The sequence below is a fragment of the Musa acuminata genome, chromosome BXJ2-3 (assembly GCF_036884655.1).
Source record: "Musa acuminata AAA Group cultivar baxijiao chromosome BXJ2-3, Cavendish_Baxijiao_AAA, whole genome shotgun sequence".
Lineage (NCBI taxonomy): Eukaryota > Viridiplantae > Streptophyta > Magnoliopsida > Zingiberales > Musaceae > Musa > Musa acuminata.
This window is the reverse complement of record NC_088340.1, coordinates 6,181,479-6,200,111: the sequence shown is the minus strand read 5'-3', so window position 1 is coordinate 6,200,111 and position 18,633 is coordinate 6,181,479. Positions and strand designations below refer to the sequence as shown.

The 18,633-nt window shown below is 39.5% G+C and overlaps 4 protein-coding genes across 4 annotated transcripts; 2 read left to right on the top strand and 2 right to left on the bottom strand.

Annotated features, from left to right (window-relative positions):
* The first annotated feature begins 315 nt into the window (after positions 1 to 315).
* LOC135607098 (acetate--CoA ligase CCL3-like) lies at positions 316 to 4,285 on the top strand. The gene is made up of 3 exons (XM_065098611.1): positions 316 to 627; positions 1,927 to 2,517; positions 3,139 to 4,285. Exons 1-3 carry the CDS (start codon positions 400 to 402, stop codon positions 4,033 to 4,035), a joined length of 1,716 nt encoding a protein of 571 aa, XP_064954683.1. The 5' UTR covers positions 316 to 399; the 3' UTR covers positions 4,036 to 4,285.
* Positions 4,286 to 6,137: 1,852 nt separating this feature from the next.
* LOC103978070 (uncharacterized) lies at positions 6,138 to 7,067 on the bottom strand. The gene is made up of 4 exons (XM_009393773.3): positions 6,992 to 7,067; positions 6,860 to 6,915; positions 6,506 to 6,800; positions 6,138 to 6,300 (listed from the first exon to the last, which is right to left on the bottom strand). The coding sequence occupies exons 1-4, from the start codon at positions 7,065 to 7,067 to the stop codon at positions 6,200 to 6,202; spliced, it is 528 nt and encodes a 175-aa protein (XP_009392048.2). The 3' UTR covers positions 6,138 to 6,199.
* A 5,306-nt stretch (positions 7,068 to 12,373) lies between these two features.
* LOC135606648 (leucine-rich repeat extensin-like protein 6) lies at positions 12,374 to 12,856 on the bottom strand. The gene has a single exon (XM_065097703.1). It carries the CDS (start codon positions 12,854 to 12,856, stop codon positions 12,374 to 12,376), a length of 483 nt encoding a protein of 160 aa, XP_064953775.1.
* A 1,914-nt stretch (positions 12,857 to 14,770) lies between these two features.
* Positions 14,771 to 15,382, top strand: LOC135607095 (uncharacterized). Its single transcript, XM_065098608.1, has one exon. The coding sequence runs from the start codon at positions 14,829 to 14,831 to the stop codon at positions 15,234 to 15,236; it is 408 nt and encodes a 135-aa protein (XP_064954680.1). The 5' UTR covers positions 14,771 to 14,828; the 3' UTR covers positions 15,237 to 15,382.
* Positions 15,383 to 18,633: the final 3,251 nt, after the last annotated feature.

Genomic DNA, 18,633 nt, shown 5'->3' with positions numbered 1-18,633 from the left:
ATTCTATGGATAATTTTCACATAGCAACTTATAGAATTTACAAGAAATATTATTTAAATATGAGACAATTAAGGGTTCGCCTCCTCTGACTACTTATTGATCACTAGGGTGACGACGCGATAGCAGATGCGAAAGCTGTTTGCTGTTTTCTGTTTGCTGTTTGCTGTTTGCTGTTTTTGCAGCATCACACACCCCTTCGCTATTTGACACACACGGTCCGGTTCGCAACGGAGGACGAATGTGGGTCGGTTACCTACGCGTGTCATTTCCAATTCGCCCCGTGTATAAATACCCACCGAGCTCCGCTCTCTCATCATTCTTCCTTCTACTTTGCTTCTATAGCCGTCCGTCTGTGGGTGTGTAGGTAGGTGTCTGGGATTTGTCAACCGCTCGGCCGGCATGACGATGGGGAGCGAGATGGAGGCGGACATCGACGATTTGCCGAAGAACCCCGCCAACTACATGGCCCTCACGCCGCTCTGGTTCCTCGACCGGGCCGCCCTGGTCCACCCGAACCGCCTCTCCGTCGTCCACGGCCCCAGGCGTTTCACCTGGTCCGAGACCTACCGGCGATGCCGCCGCCTCGCCTCCGCCCTCGCCTCCCGCTCGATCGGCCCCGGATGCACGGTGACTCTCTCTCTCTCTCTCTCGCTCTCTCTCTCCTTTTCTACTTTAGATTCCTTTGCCTTTTCGTGGTCCTATGCACACAGGACCCTCTGAGCGTCGCGTCGACCGTCGGATTCGTATGGCTGACTTTGTTTTCGATCAGTGATTCATACAGCAGATTTATTTTGATGATTTCTTTACATTTTTTTATTATTGCCTATTCATTTCTTTCGAATCTATTCTCTCTCCTCATTTCCTGTTCTATTTTAATTGCCTTGTCTGATCCGGTTGTTAATAAGCGTTAAGATTCGTGCTGAGGATTGGATGTGTATGTCTGCAGTTGATTTTAGAATCAGGAAAATTAGATTCCAGCTTTTAGTTTATTCTTTTGATTTTTCTTAGAATTTCGGATCCTTTACTCTTCTTGCTCTGTTCTATGGTCGGGTATAGAACGGGATGCATAAAAATGATCTGTGTGGTTGTTAATATGTGTGTTATTTTCTTTTTATTACTGTTTGGATTTAATGTTTAGATCGCTCTGATTTCTCCTGGTTAGGGTTCCATGTACGGTCCTTGGAGACTCGTGTTGAGGAATTAATGGATGTGGATTTGATTATTCTGGATAAGGGATTATCCTTTTGATATGTTTAAGACTTGATTTCTTTCGCCTTCCTCTTACTGATTTGGTTTGTCGTGGTTATGGTTGTATATGGGAGGTTTTGATATCAGATGTGCGTGGATGAAGTACACTCCGAATTAGCGGATAATATTCTGCTCTTAATTTATTTATTTCCTTTTTTACACTCACGCCAACAATTTTCCTACATAAATTTTATTCATGCTTTGTATTTTATTTTTATGTCATACACTTAGAAATGGGATTAGATTTGCTCATCTACTTTACTAGATTAAAAGAAAAAAGGGTAGAACATATCATGATGGTTGATCCATATCATTGTCATTAAAATTCTTTTAACATATACATAAATGATACCGATAAATCTGCCTCATGCAACTCACAGAATAAAACATCTCTTCTTGCTTTGGAGTAATCTGCAGATGATCGTTCTATACATATTCACATGTTTCCTTCAGTTCAAAGTCCAGAGTGAACATGTTTGGTTAGCTTTCCAGACAATATTCTTGAACATGGAAATATCCATCGAGGACTTTAACAACTTGTGAGGAGTCCATCTGTAGGGAGTAGAAATATATGGTTGCTTCACCTCAAAGCATCCATCTGCTTCTCATGGTAACCATTTAGATGCAGTGGTCAAATAAATATTTAGCTTAAATCATATATGTTATTCATTTTGTTAGGTGGCTGTAATTGCACCAAACATCCCAGCTATCTATGAAGCTCATTTTGGAGTTCCAATGGCCGGAGCTGTCTTGAACACTGTCAACATTAGGCTGAATGCTGCTACCATTGCCTTCTTACTGGGCCATTCCTCGGCAGCAGTGGTTATAGTGGACCAGGAATTTTTCACTTTGGCAGAGGAAGCTCTGAAGATCATAGCAGATGAAAAGAAAGGTGCTTTCAAGCCTCCTCTCCTCATTGTTGTAGGTGATGAAACATGTGATCCCAGGGCTCTTGATCATGCTTTGAGAAAAGGTGCTATTGATTACGAGAAATTTTTGGAATCTGGGGACCCTGATTTTGCTTGGAAGCCTCCGAAGGATGAGTGGCAAAGCATTGCACTAGGCTACACTTCTGGGACAACTTCTAGTCCGAAAGGAGTGGTGTTGCACCACAGGGGTGCTTATCTTATGGCTCTAAGTTGTGCTTTAATATGGGAGATGAATGAGGGAGCTGTCTACTTGTGGACTTTGCCCATGTTCCATTGCAATGGTTGGTGTTATGCATGGACAATGGCTGCCCTTTGTGGAACTAGCATATGCCTTCGCCAGGTAATGTTGCAATTTGCTGTTTTTGATTTTGATTTTTGTTTTTCTGCATCTTATGTGAGTAAGACTTATACTTGCCTTTTATGCTTTAACTAGTTCTGTTATGAGTATATTGAGTTGATATTTTAATCCTCATGTTCCTACTAAATAATATACAAATGTGGCCTGAACTATTTTCCTGATGGTTAAATCTCCAACTTGGTCCGTCACATACAAAGATACAACATATCTGGACATTCTTTGGTAGTAGCACAAAAAGATTCCACAAGACCATAAAACAGATCCATTCAGGGAGAACAACAAGAACTGTGCCAGTGAATTCTGTGTCCAGTTTCTATTTACTTGCTTGCAATTTCTTTCTTTTTGTCAGGGAAAATTAAATTTTAGTTTTTAAACTCTATTCTGCCTTATTTACTGGTGGACTGAATGATTTGTTCATGTTTCGTTTATCAAAAGGTAATATCGTATAATTCATCAGTCATCTAAAATAAAAGTCCACATAGTTGTAGACTTGGCCGAGGAAAGTTTTCTTGTTTTCTTGTTTTTTGCTGAGAAAAGCAGCTTTGGATTCTTAAAGCTTAATCACTTTGTGTTTTTATTTCCTTGTTGGTCTTTCTTGTTTAGGTCACAGCCAAGGCCGTATACTCTGCCATAGCCAAGCAAGGTGTCACTCACTTCTGTGCAGCCCCGGTTGTCCTAAACTCGATCGTCAATGCGCCTCCAAGTGACGCTATCCTCCCTCTTCCCCGTGTTGTCCGCGTCAATACTGCTGGCGCTGCTCCGCCCCCAACGTTGCTGGCGGAAATGACCAAGCTTGGTTTCCGCGTCACCCACACATATGGCTTGTCGGAGACCTTTGGCCCTTCCGTTGTCTGCGTATGGAAGCCGGAATGGGACCTTCTTCCGCTCGACGAACGAGCACGTGTCCATGCCCGTCAAGGTGTTCGCTACGTCGGCCTGGAAGGCCTCGATGTGGTTAACTTGAAAACCATGGCTCCAGTCCCTGCCGACGGTACCACGCTTGGGGAGATCGTCATGCGAGGCAATGTTGTGATGAAGGGCTACCTGAAAAACCCAAAGGCTAATGCGGAGACCTTCGCCCATGGTTGGTACCACTCCGGTGACATAGGTGTGAAGCACCCGGATGGGTACATAGAGGTGAAGGACCGCGCAAAGGACATCATCATCTCGGGGGGCGAGAACATTAGTAGCCTGGAGGTGGAGAGCATCTTGTACGTGCATCCCGCGGTGCTGGAGGTCTCGGTGGTGGCTCGACCAGACGAGCAGTGGGGGGAGTCGCCATGTGCATTTGTGACCTTGAAGGATGGTGTGGATCCATCCAATGAGCAGGCACTAGCAGAGGATATCATAAAGTTCAGCCGTGCAAAGATGCCGGCGTATTGGGTCCCCAAATCTGTGGTGTTCGGGCCGTTGCCCAAGACAGCTACGGGGAAGATCAAGAAGCATGAATTGAGGACGAAGGCCAAGGCAATGGGACCTGTCAAGAAAAGCAGGCTCTAAATTTATTTCGCTGCTTTTGTTCTGGTTTACAGTTTATCCTGATGATACCGAGTTGTTGCTGTTCCAAAGTGGTCTAAAATTTTTTTGATGTTCCTAATCTGGGAGAAATTTCAACAAAAAGTCTTCCTTTTGATGATGAATTTGTAATAAGATTTGTACCTTTTATTGGAACTTTTGTCAGGAGAATCTGTAAGTGTAGAACTTTGTAGTGGGTTTCTCGTGGGGTTATATATATTTACTTTTTGGTATAGCCTAACGTGAGGAATCATCATCTTCGGAGTGTAACACAAATACCTCAGCTTGGTCTAGTGGTAAAGTCAACTACTTTTTTGAAGTCAATTGTATCGTCTATTTGATCATGTCGTCAAGATTATTATCAAGTTATGAAGTTGATCACACTGTTAAACCGTTTATTCTCTATTCTTAGAGTTGATAGATAGAGAAATATTCGTCTCAATTAAGCTTGACACGTGATGACGCAAAGAGAAAATAGCTCTAGTCGAGTCATGCAAATATCAACTCAATATAAAAGGCCAAGAGAATATTTCACTTGTACCATAGAATATTTTTCTTGTTAAACTCATTATGAAAAGCCACAGGATCATAGTAATCAAGGTGAGCAATTATTTATAAAAAAGATATATCTATTTCATTCTACTATTAACTTCAGCATTGAAAAGATCACGTCAAAAAATTTATTTAATCTTGATCTTTATATAAAGCCACCGAGTGAGTGTTCAAGCTTTTGACCACATCAGACTTCTTACACATGTAGGCTTGAACCGACTCAAGTTGATCTAAACATCACTAATATCATATACATTATTTTAGTACTAAATGGAGAACCCATGTTGCAAGCACATCATTCCATCAACCCGGATAACGGGCGCTCTAGCGAGGGCACTCCCGCCTCGACTCATAATATAGTCAATGCATCCTAACATCCAATGCATCCTTCATAGGCACAGGCGTCTTTGATGCATGATGCGTCCTTTATAAATAAAAGCATTTAAAACATTTGATGCACCCATCATAGACAAAAACATCATAACGTTTGATGTATCCTTCCCAAATATAACATCTTTAATGTGTAATACATCCTTTGTAGACAAGAGCATCTGATGCATCCTCTACGAACAAAAGATATCCCAATAATAGATATATCTTTATCAAGCATAAGTATATTTAATGTGTGATGCATTCTTCGTTGGATGAGAACATTTAAAGTGTCTAATATCTCATCCACCGATAAAAAGTATCCAAATAATCCTAATAAAAAGCATCTTTAACGCGTGATGCATCCTTCGTGAATGACACAGCATATAAACTATCTGATGCGTCTTTTGTAAATAAAAAATATCCGAACGATTGACATGTCTTTAAGAGTTTTTAATGCATGATGCGTCCATCATGTACAAGAGCATCTTAGTTGTCTGATGTGTCCTCTATGGACAAAAAATACCTTGACCATCGATATATCCTTTTATCGGCACAAACATCTCTAACATGAAGTCAACTTGCCCAATATGATAGGTTGGTATTCAGATAGGATAGATTATGCCCGAGGCGAGTAGATTGACTGAACTTGGGCTTCCAATGTGGGTTCATTAGCTCCACTGTAGTCGGTCTAGTAGATAAGAGATTACATCGCCCGATGTGGGCATCTTGGCATGTCTAAGGCAAACGAACAGATATATTTTTTTATTACATAAAGTGAACATCTCGACATATTTAGGGTCAACCGAGCAAAGTCAGATTAGGCGATAATGGGTAATGTCCCTATAGCAAATCGAGTGGGTGATAGTATGCTAGATAGCCTAAGAACTAGCATCCCTCTGTCACCCGAAGTGGGATCTCAATGGTCCTATAGCAGGTCCGCCGAAGCCTTCCCTTGTCATGCAATTAATCTATATTGTAAGTATTATCTATTTTTGGATTTGGGTTACACAAAATCTGTTCTTATTTTCATTTTTTATTCAATTAATCTATGTGATTCATGATTCATGTAATCTTTAGCACCCTCGCATAATGCCAACTGATTTATTCGGTATATGTGATGCCTAAGTAAAAGAGCAACAAAGGAAGAACAACAAAAAGCCATATATATTATAGATCGACACATGTATACAAGCTAAGAACTAAGATTGCAACTTGTGGTCTCTCTTCATGCTAAGTAAAAGGAGATGAAGAGCACAGGCATGAGAAGTGACATGAATGCTGGCACAAGCAGCACACCTCCAATGTTTGCCTCTCCCATCACATCACCTGCACAGTGAATAAGACAGATCAGAGAAGTCAAAGACTTATGACGATGAGCACACATCACTGCGCCATGTAAACCTAACAAGTTCTAATGCTAATAGGTGAATCTGTTCATCGAACTGTTTGGTAGACATCGTTCTGTCCTCATCTGCCGCACCTAAGTCACACCGTTGCACACCAAACTTGGACATGGGGATGGGACTCTCACCTCCATAAGCAACACGACTCAGAGTGGCGTTGCTGCTGCCATTTCCTCCTCCACCACTGCACGCCATTTGAAATACGGCTTGCACTCCTTGCATCAGTCCCGGCCTGTAGAATCCGAAGCTGGACATTATGCCATCAAAGCAGCTGGTCATAAGCATCATTTCGCCTAAGCATGGGGAGCTGCAGAAGCTGGCGGTGGCGTTGTCCTGTTGAGGCACAGGTGTGGATGAATTCGACGTTGCGTTCGCAGTTCCATTGGTGCTTATTCCCATTGATGTCAGGCAGTTGTCGATCACCTGCAATCTCCGATAATTAATCTCACGAAGGATTTCTCATGAGTTACGAGCTCACTTACAGTTCGGTTATCGAAACAAAGAGCAGCTCTTGCAACAATCTGGATGGCATCCTGTGCTGCATGCATGATTTTGAGAAGAGCAAGTTAGGGTTTCTCCTACATAAACCCACGGATATGAGCGAACTCACATACCTTCACAGCAGGAAGAAGCTATATAAAGCAACGCAAGGGCAAAACATGGGTGCTTTAGTGAGAGAGAACGAGCCATGGTAGTGAAATATGAGACAACAATTTCCAAGAGGTAGGCCAAACATATATAGCATTAGAATCTACTGAGACCCTCAGCTTGAGTTCATAATCTCACCTGCTACATAGTAGTACAGTCTCGATGATGAGATACTGCATGGTTCATTGGAGTTACTTACCATCTGCCGACTGACACTGATGCAGGAGATGGACAGTTTGGTGTACAACATTCAACAACTGGTTAAAAAGCACTCAGTAATCAAACCTAAATTGAGTTCCAATTTGAATCCATGGGAGGACTCACAATCCATGCAGCTTTTTCTATGGTTTCATTGACTTGAATCCTTGTGTCTGATGCAGTTAGGCCAGAACTGGAAACATATGATCATTGCTTGAAGCACAAGCTTACAGGACCATTGAAACTGATATATATATATATATATATATATATATATATATATATATATATATATATATATATATATATATATATATATATATATATATATATATATATATATATACAGTACTCAATATTTGTACTGCATGATTGCATATTAAAAGGATTACATGGTGTAGTTTCTTCTGGTTGTGGAGCTCCTCTTGACCTGAGGTGTAGATATATATATGTATCATTCATGTTAGAGCCATGTAATTATTCCTTCTGATCTGAAGCATTGTATATATGATGCACTTTTTCCTCACCAATATGGATTAATGTGTAATTCGATCTGCTGTCATGTGAAAGACTTTTGTATTACTTTTGTTGTCTGGTCATGCCACACCAACCTCAAGCAATAAATGAGATGCATATTTTTGTCATTATGGGGAGACATATTAAAGATAAATAGATGGAATCAATTCTATCATACTTCAGGCTTGAAGTTGAGTAAATATGCTATAGAAAGAGTAGCAGTTATTAACCCTATAGATCATCGCCATGGGACGGTAAGGGAAGAACCCTAATTGGTAAAAGAAAACTCACATTCACTTGTTATGCTTTTGGAATAAGTAGGAAAATAAGAAGAATGCCGCGATTGTTTTATTCTAAATAAGTATATTGAATTTTTTTTATATTTTTAAAAACATGAATATATATATTATTGTATCTATTATCAATGATGATTGGCCTATGATCATGTCGATCCGTCTTATGCATCTCGATCATTTGTAAAAAAAAAAAAAAAAAATTAATAATAGCATATCACATATACCAAACCAAACTTTCCACATCAAACTCCAATCACAAAATTAATATGAATTCATATTCGTTAATCAATTCAACAAACTTCATAATGTGCATATTTGACGGTTGGAAAGTTAGCATATATAACATCTTCTTCCAAAAAGAAAGAAAATGAGAAATTATAAATGATGTAATAACTCAAATTTCGTATGTCTATGAAATTTGACAAATCATGTTCCAACCTTATGATGCTTTAGATGGGACGCCACTGCTGAAATTTTGTAGAAGAGGAAAGAGCATCAAAAAATGTAAAGAGAAAGATGGAATGATTTCATGGTTTCATGGAGAAAGATGGATCGCCCTCACAATCGAATTATCAAACAACGATTTCATGGTTTCGAACCCAATCGAAACTGACACTAGACGCTTAAGTTTCGGTTCTATTCCATTGGAATCGGAACTAAATATTCTAATTTGATTTTGAATAGATTAAAAACCTATTAAACATTAAACACTACTAAAAAATAAATATTTAAATATTAAAAAAAGTTATGAGAAGAAGCAGGAGTTAATTATAAATTATCCTTAGTTAATTATCTTTAGTATTTTGGTCTATGTGCTTTAAAAAATTATATTGACATTCATATAACTACAAAAGTAAAATATAAATGTCAATTTCCCTTATGATATCAGTTTTACTAATGAAAATATAAAAATAATGGGCAAAAAGATAATTTTAATATTACAGTCGGTGGTGATGGATAGCAATACCGCTAGGGACCGTGGGTGGCTATTGTGAATAAGAAGAGATGCAATGAGATGTGAGGGCTACTCTGTAGATTCAGAAAGTATCAATGCAGTTGTCGAGCGGTGTCGCTCGGCATTTGCATCAGTGGCTCTTTCGTCGCTTGACAACTACGTCAAAATTAATGCAGATGCAAAGTGACGAAAGAACCGCTCGACAATTACGTCAATATCAACGCAAATGCAAAATGACTCTCATCTCTCATCGTCGCTCTCCTTACCACAATAGTCACCCGTGGCCTTCAACGATTAAAATATTAATTATTTATTTATCTTTTATTTTTATTAGTAAAATTAATAATGTCGGGATAAATAAATTTAAATATTTTTTATTTTTATAATAATATAAAAATAATATAAATATTTTAAAAATATAAAGATCAAAATATAAAAAGATAATATGTAATTAGCGTACGAAAATGCTTTGGAATGGGGTGGATCCCTCGAGGAGAAGAGATGTGGAGCCGAGAGATTGGGTGGAGCTAGGGAGGTTGGCACTGTGGGTACAGGTAAGGAGGAAGGGTCAGTCCCACTTCTGCACTGTAAGGTGGACTTGAAGAAGACTGTGAGCTAAGGAGATTCATGATGGACACTACTTTGAGTTATGTTTTGAGTGAGAGAAGCTTGTATTCATAGCTTCCACAACAGATCTGTAATCGTGCATCCATGTCTTGAATCCATCAGCTGGAACATAGGATATTACTTGCCATCCTCAGTACATTTCCACATGCCAAATCGAAAATGGTACATGTGGTGAGAGAGAGAGAGAGAGAGACCCAAGAATAACTGTTATAACGAAGGAATCCAAGAGAGAGAGAGAGAGAGAGAGAGAGAGAGAGAGAGAGGGGGGGTACAAATTTTGATGCATAATATTGTAGACAACAACATGTTTGGCACCGAGTGCGGAAGCTGTCGTCCTAAAGGAAGCCTCTAAAGAGTCTTTAGAAAGAGAATGAGAAGAATGCGACATAATTTTGCCTCTCTTGCGTCCTATTGCACTATTAGCATTGATTGCATTCCATCGCATTGGTTTGTTCTTTATGAACAATAATGGATTCTAGTTAGGGCACCATCCAATGGGTGGGAAGGGCCCACCAACTATATGTCATTTACGTAATATCTATTTCATTTCTTTGGCTTGGACCATTATGAACTTGATTCAAGTGTATATGTCAAGCCTAATATAACTCAAATATGACGTGATATTAGAATAAACTAATATATATTGAATATTTTTCTAAATAAAATGAGATAAATAGGTAATTAGATATTAATAAGGGGATTTAATTAGATATGGGTAATTATACAATTTACTCTACATGAGATAAACTCCATTTAATTATTAGTTATCCAAACTCATAATCTCTTAAATTCTCAATTCAAACTTATATATCGGATCATAGTATCTTTGTTTATACATACCCCCAATATATTTTGCATGACCCATGCCCAACATAGTCATCTTTCACCATCAAACTACAAGTCCTAAAAAAAATTAAAATTGATTCTCAAACTTCAAGACAATCAAAATCAATAATAAATATAAAACAAACCAAGGAGAAAAGCAATGTTCTAGATTTTGAATACTGATATTTTATCCCCGAATGATTTAGGGTCCATCTTAATATAATGAATGTTATGGTGATGATTTACTATCTTATCTATTTCTTTGGCTCATAAAAGGTTATGTAATTGCAAATTTTCTCAAATACTAATAACTTACAAGTAAACAAAATATTATTCTTCGAGGATTAGTGGTAATTATATTCATTATGTAATTACATTTTTAGATATTAGATATTGATAAGAAGCTTTAATATGTGGATATTCAAATATTATATTCCTCCCAACTTTACACCTACTCAAATGTTTTCTTAATTCAATACGCTAGCCAATCATAATGATTCAATCGACTCTTCTTATCCGAATAACACGAGAAGATTTCACATAATCAATCTCATAAATTAATTTTCTCTTACATTCAATGGTTACTAAAACTTACTTTACATGAGAGAAACTCTATTTAATTCTCACAATCTCTTAAGTTCTCAATGCTAATTTATATATCATATCAAAGTGACCTTTGTTGATGTAAACCCCAAATGTGTTTTGCATGATCCGTGCCAAACCTAATCATCTTTTAATATCAAACTTATGACAAGTCCTATAAAAAAATTAAATTAAACTTTAAGACAATCAAAATCAATAATAAATATAGGAGAAAAATAATATTCTAAATTTTCTATGCTGATATTTTATCCCTAACAAATGATTTAGGGTCCATCTTAATGTAATGTTATGTATTTTACTATCTTTTCTTTTTTTTCCATAAAAGATCATGTAATTATATATATTTTTAAATGCTAATAACGTACAAGTAAATAAAATATTATTATTAGAGATTAATGGTAATTACATTCGCCGTAGAATAAATCCGACGAGGATATGTCATTCACGGGAAAGCCATTATTGGATGTCACATTTTTTGAGGTGACGTACCAAAAAAGTGTTCGCCCGGACGCTCGCTTCAAGACTGACTCAGAAACAACGTCCTCCAAAGGACGCTGGAACCTTCTAGTTTCTTCGCGATACACGATGTAGCAGACCTCCTTCCTTTATTTTCTTTTTTTTTGACCAAACTCACCCACCGCCAGAACACCGCCCTTGACGTTACGTCCCTTCGCTAAATGTCGTATGGGTCCCACATCCGTCTCCTATCATTGGAGGGGTAGACAGGTCGGTGGCGCCAGGACGCAACACACCACGACTGCTGTCATCTTTACATACTAGCCGTTCAACGTGGAGAACACTAACCGCCTCTTAAAGTGAGACCCATCACTGGTTGAAGCAAGAGGACTAAATAGTAAATGCGTTATCACTGTAATTACCTAAAGCAAAGATCGACGTGGGCTGCAATAACTCCACGAATTCTGCTACCCTCCACCCACCGTGACGAGGAACATTAAGATAACATCGCCAGTTCTGTTCCCATCAAAGGCGTATGAAATCAAGCGGCAATTATTGCGCGTCCTCATCATTCTCGAAGCAGACCGTGCCACCAACCACCAAACTCCTCCCCATGTGATGCACATCGGCCCATCCCACCCCCCACCCACATGTCCACTCTACTCTTATCGATGCTTCCATGTGTGTGTGGATCAAAAGAAAAAGAAATACCCTTATAATTATTACAGTAAAAATTGAACTATAATATGACTAAATTACAGATTGTGTCAACAGAGTACATATCTGGAAATCGAGAATTACTGCTGCAGATGGAGATCGTGTGTTGATCTGAGCGCGAGGGGCATTTTGGGGGTATTTGTGGAAGAGTACTCCTACAGGAGGAAGACGAAGAGGAGAATGGAAGAGAAGAGGAAGGGGGATGAGGGATTTTGGAAGGGGACGGCACCGGAGTAGTAATTTGAGGGAAGGGGAGGGCTGTAATAGTAAAAGGGGAAGTAGGGTAGGAAGGGATTTGGTGGCGGCGGCGCCTTATAGTAGACGTTGGTCGACGGAGGGTAGTAATAGCCTCCGCCGGAAGGGGGGGCAGGTGAGGTGTAGACGTACGGCGGCGGAGGGGAGTAGTAGTAGAACGTGCCGGGCGTGGACGACGGCGGCGGAGGGCACTCGGCGGTGGACGGTGACGGCGGCGGAGGAGGAGGAGCGGGCTGGCAAGGGTTGTCGCAGGAGGCGCACATTGTGCAGGAGGTGCCGTCCCGGACGGCGGCCCTCGACGCCATCACCGGCGGCGGGGAGGCGGCGGCCGCGAGCAGCAGGAGCAGCGGGATCAAAGCTCGGGGAAACGGGAGGATCGCCATCGAACCTTTCCCCCTCGCGGTCGCCGAGAGAGGGATAGAGGGAGAGTGACGCGAGTGAGAGAGACGGGGGATGGTTCCTGAGGCGTGTGAAATAAGACCGGGAATGGGTGGGGTTTCTTCTGTCGATTCTGCCCCTCCAATGCTTTCATTTTCAAGTACATGTCCTCTCGCACGCGAGACACACATGTGAAGAGCGGGTTCACGCGTGTGAAACGGGATTCGAGTCTACCTTGGCTTCGAAGCGGATGAGGCATGCGGTCACACGTGCGATGGATAGATGAATCGGGTGGGGACGCGTGCCGTAGAACGCGCAATAAGTTGTGGTGGCCTTTATTAGGTGGAAAAGCGAGGGAAAAGCGAACAGTGGGGCTTTTGAGAGGGAAGGGGGCGCGCGGATGGGTCCTCTTTACAGTGCGATCCACCTTTTGTTGCCTCGTGTTGGTGGATCCTTTTGGAGTACTACTACTGTATCACAACCTTGCAAGCTAAGACATCAACACATACAAGCAAGCTGGCTATGATTTGATTCGGCATCTTAGATGTACTTGTTGCTTAGCTTCATGAAGTCGAAGAGATATCTCCTGCCTTGGTTTCAGATCGGTGTCTCCCACGGCAGCATTGCAGAGGGATAGGAACCTTTTTTGCGTGCGATATGCACACTTTCTACTATTTATTATTTGTATTAATTACACAGTTGTTTATGACGTGTCATCCATATCCACATGGTGGTGATGGTATGATACGAATGGTTTGGGATTACCATTTGGCTACCAATCACAATGTGTACCAGATCATCATGTCAGCTCCACATGGACACCATTCTTGTGTCACATCGATGACAATGCACAACCATACCATGTCAACCTCATTAAGAAACCCTGTTCCATTACAAATTTCTTGTATTGCATATTTGCATATGAAAAGTGAAATAATGACTTCAAAAGGTGACAATTATATCTTATTAGCTAATTCATAAAGTGTAGCCTCGAGGTCCTAAATATATTGTTAAAGATGCTTACTATATTAGTTAATCTTGACTGATAGACCATCGTAAGGTTTGACCTTGAATCCCTCCTTAGTCATTTACCATATGCAAAAGAAATAAAATTTCAAGTGCATAAATAATGTTTGTAATTTTTAGCACATTAATAGAATATAGAGTTATAATGGTGAAGATTGTTGGAAGGTACACTTTTTTACTTAGCAAAATGTCTTCCGATCACAATAATAATAGATATAATTAGGCATCTGTTAAGTGAAATTAGAAAGTGAAATATGATGAAAATAATAGAAGATAAGAATAATTATCGAAGAAGTTTTATTAAAAAATTTTTATTAAGGAAGTGAAAAAGCTTAAATACATTAACAATATCCTCCTATTTATATAGATTAGGAAGAAGAATTAAGAGTAACTTTTGAGCTCTTTGGTTTTACTAGTTTGGCTCATACGTCTTTGATTGGGGTTAAGAGTTTATTTCGATCATTTATGGTAGTTTCAAATATTTTTTAATATTTGATCATAGTGATCAAAATATTATAATAGATCAAAAATATTGTAAGAGATAAAATATTATAATAAATAAGAAAAATTATAAGAAAAAAATAGGTTTTTTCAAATTAGGAATTATATTTAAAAATAATAAAATAGAATATATCAGTTGAAAAATATCTAAAATATAAATATTTTATAGAAAAATCATATTTTTATTTATATAGTAATTAAATAAATCATAAACCATCTTTTCGAAGACCAATTAAGATGCCGAGCCTAATGTGTTGGAACTACTACGCCGCGTGAACGGTCTCGATTAAACAGTGAGGCCACCGCGGCCCCATTAAATGGTCACCTCGCTGCTGCTGAACCACCGCGAGTGATGCCATCCCGCTGCTTTAAATGCTCACTAACCCGTGTCGACTCGATCCATTAAATATACACGCTGAAGGAGGAGGGACGAAGAAGCGACGCGGGCAGATGGAGTCGTACAAGGGCGGCTTGAAGGGGTACTGGAAGCGGCGGGGGTACCACCGCGCCGACGGCGGGCAGGGCCGGCGGCGCCTTTGCAAGGCGGAGCTCGGCGGGGGAGGTCGGCGGCGGCGCCGGTTCTGGCGGATCAAGATCTCGCCGCGCCTCGGCTTCCTCCGCGCGGCCTCTCCCCGGAGGATCCTCGCCCGGATCCGCGACGCCTACGTGCGGATGATGCTCGGCTTTGCCAACTGTGTCGCCTACGGTGGCTACGGCTACGGCGGGGTCGAGGTGACGGGTCTCCCCCGGCCGGCGCTCAAGGAGTACGACGAGAAGGTGCTGGTGGAGATCTACAAGTCGCTCGTGGTCCGGGGGCCGGTCGTGGCTGCCGATGGCGCCGTCGCGCTCCGGCGATAGGTGCGCCCTCCCCTTCTTCGTCGGCGTTGGTTTCATTTCTCGTGCCCTAGTAGTAACTAATGGTGTTGAGCTATTTCGTGTTCTAATTTCACTGTCCAACAAGAAATTGTAATATAAATAAAAGAATATTCATAATTTTCTGGAAACTCCTCTTGACAACGTACGACCGTGATTTGGTTTGATGTTCTTTGCATTCAAATCAACGGTGCCTGTGAGGGGTGCCTATATATGTACGACCCTTTCACCCTCGCGGGGCGTGACAACAGCAGCCCTCGTTGATGGGTCCGACGGAAAAGAGAGTAGGGAAGGCGGTGGTAGACGCGGTATGACAGATAGGTGCCTCAGTGGCTATCGCTGGTAGCTGAGGACTGCTTAAAATCACGGCTATTTACTTGATTCTTTAAGGATAGGGGACCGGATTTGATATTGACGAATTGGAGTTTCCGGCGTTGATGATTACCTTACGGTGAGTGGACGGGAAATGCGTTAGGAAGGCGACAGGTGAGACGGTGGAATCTTTTTATGAGTTGGCTTTTCTTCTCTGTGGAGAATACCGCACACCGCACACCGAATACTGAGCTCTGTCGTCGAGCTCTTTATTATTAGTGAGCTCGTCGTCAAGTCTTGAAGGCGTGCATGCGATTCATGCCAACCGGATTTCAATTTTTTATAGTCGAATTTTTTATGAATAAAATTGTACGTCAGATTCAGATGATATGAGTGTCCGTATGTGAGGTAGGGTTGTCAATGAGTCAAAGTTTTCACTTAACAAGGTTTATTTACTCTTTATGTCTGTTCGGGATGGATTTAAAATATAAAAATTTTAGTTTGGATTTGCGTTTTGAGTTCTTAGTTTACTATTTTTGTTTGGTTTAAGTATAAATAATTAAGTGACCTCACACCTTATCATACAAACTCTTATTTATTGTCATCAGATTAGTATGGCATACAACTATGTTAATTATAATATTTGATGGTTCAATCAATTGTTCTTCACACTCAAGATAATTTTAATTTATCATCAAAAACTATCATCATGAAAGTTCTTAGATATGTCACTTGGGAGTTCTTTATATTCAAATAACTTATTTTAATTCATTATAAAAAAATATTATTATAAAATTGTTTAGATATGTCACTTGGGAGCTCTTTTCAGATACGATTATTTTCAACCTTTCGAACCCTCTTGTTAATTTTACGGTAAGTTATTTATCAAATACACCTTAGCGTAATTTTACAAAGAACTTAGTTACTTCCTAACGTTGACGCTTATGACGAGTTAAGCTAGGTTGGCTCCAAATTCTCAACACATTGACAATCGAAACTTATCATAGTAATATTAAAATTTACAAAGATAAATATATTCGAATCAAGTCAGCACTAAGAGGGGAATGAATTAGTGCTTTCAATAAAAATGATGATTTAAAGATTCGTTCGATAAAGTTTATATCCAAAAAAAATGTTTAAACATTCGTAAGTGATTGAGGGCAGTGAGCAAGTAAATCAGTGAGTGATGAGAATGAAAAGTATGAAATAAATGACATAGAAAGAAAGCACATCAGATTTATAGTAGTTCGATTGTCGTGGCCTACATCCACTTTTGATTCCTCCTCTATTAAGGCGACCAACGTCTACTAACGATCTTTCTTCAATGAGTGAAGACCAACCACCCTTTTACAACTCTTTCTCCATTTTACAAGTTTAGGAGAGAACCTTTTACAAACCTCATACCACTCTTAGATTGATCACAAAGCAAAAGAAGATGGAGGTGGATACTTAACACTTTTTCAATACTTTTATAATCAAAATCTCAAACTTCTGTTCACACTTTTCGTGCTCTTTTATGCAGAAAAAAGTGGGGTATTTATAGGCCCCAATAGTTTCAAAAATGGAGCACATCCCGGATTTTCGAAGTACTAGCGATGATGGTATCATTGCTTGCAAATTAATACTGGGCGATACCACCGCCCAATTTGGGTGATATGACTGCCTAACAAAGCCTATGGCGGTACCACCGCCTGATAGCATTAACCGTCGACGATACCACTGCCCAGTCTTGATGGTACCACCACCCAGACAACTTGGGAGGCTAAGCCTCAGGTGGTACCATCGCTTGACGTGGCTCCAAATAGCTGAATGAGACATCCAACCGGTCCAATTCAACCCTATTAAAGGCTCAATTGGCCCCTAATTGAATTAGTAAGATTTTTTCTAAAACTAACTCAAATTAAAATCCTAACTACGATAGTTAAGATAATTACGATACACGTAATCTAAGTTGTTTGGCATGTCAATTGTTCAATCGAACTCTCGGTGAACTTCCGGTGAACTTTTATTGCATCGTCCAATCCTTTGGTATATCGTCAATTCATCTGACCCGATGCTCGATTATTGACTTCAACCCAACTTCAATTCTTCTTTCTCAGTAGTTAGTCCAGCATCACTTGTCTTAACACATGGATTAGACCATTAATTCATCAATTAATTTCATCATCAAAATTCAAGATTTAACAAAAATATACTAATTCTAAACTTTAAAAAGGATAAAATAAGGTGATATTTAAACTTTGAACGTAAAAAAAAAAAAACGTTGAGCAAAATAGGAAACAGTTCTCTACTGCTTAATCTCTGTTTCATCCCTTGCTGTCAATGTTGGTACCAGTTTCACTTATATATTATGCAAGAGAGTCCGGTTGGATAAGCTATCTTCTCAAAAGAGTTGGCCAACTTGGATGGTCATTGGATAGGCATCAACGGTTCCTTCATGTATCCAACTTGGATTTGAATAACCATTAATGAATCATTTACCTCATGAATGTATAAGAAAAGGGCTTTCACATATCTATCCTTTTCAAGTTTGTAAATAGCATATTTGTCTTTGATACAAGTAAAGTTTGGTTCATCTTTCAAGCATGTATATATTGCATTTTTGTAATCCAAAAAAATTGTCTCTCCCTCCTACACATTCAAAATTTATTCTGTAGTTAGCTAATCAACTATGAGTATGGAGGAAAAGAAAGAAGATAAAAGCTGCAATTGAGATGCTCTTCTTCCACTTGAGGAACATGAGGTCTCCAATTGAAGTGGAAGTTGATTGGAATCTAACTTGATAAATGAAATAGTATTGGTTTCGAGAAAGATTATTCAAAAAATGTACCAATATTAACCCTTGATCCTATTCTAATCCTTTGTCCGAATCGATAAATTTCGATCAAAGATAATTATTTGTGATCTCAAACTGACTGCTCCTTCCACTTAAATTGGACTACTAATGGGTCCTTCTTATAGCAAGTAATTCGCATGTAATGCATATAAAAAATATATATATAAGATAAATCTCTCAAATTCAAGCTAGAAATTCTTATATATCCTCTCACGTAAACCTTCTCTCGACCTC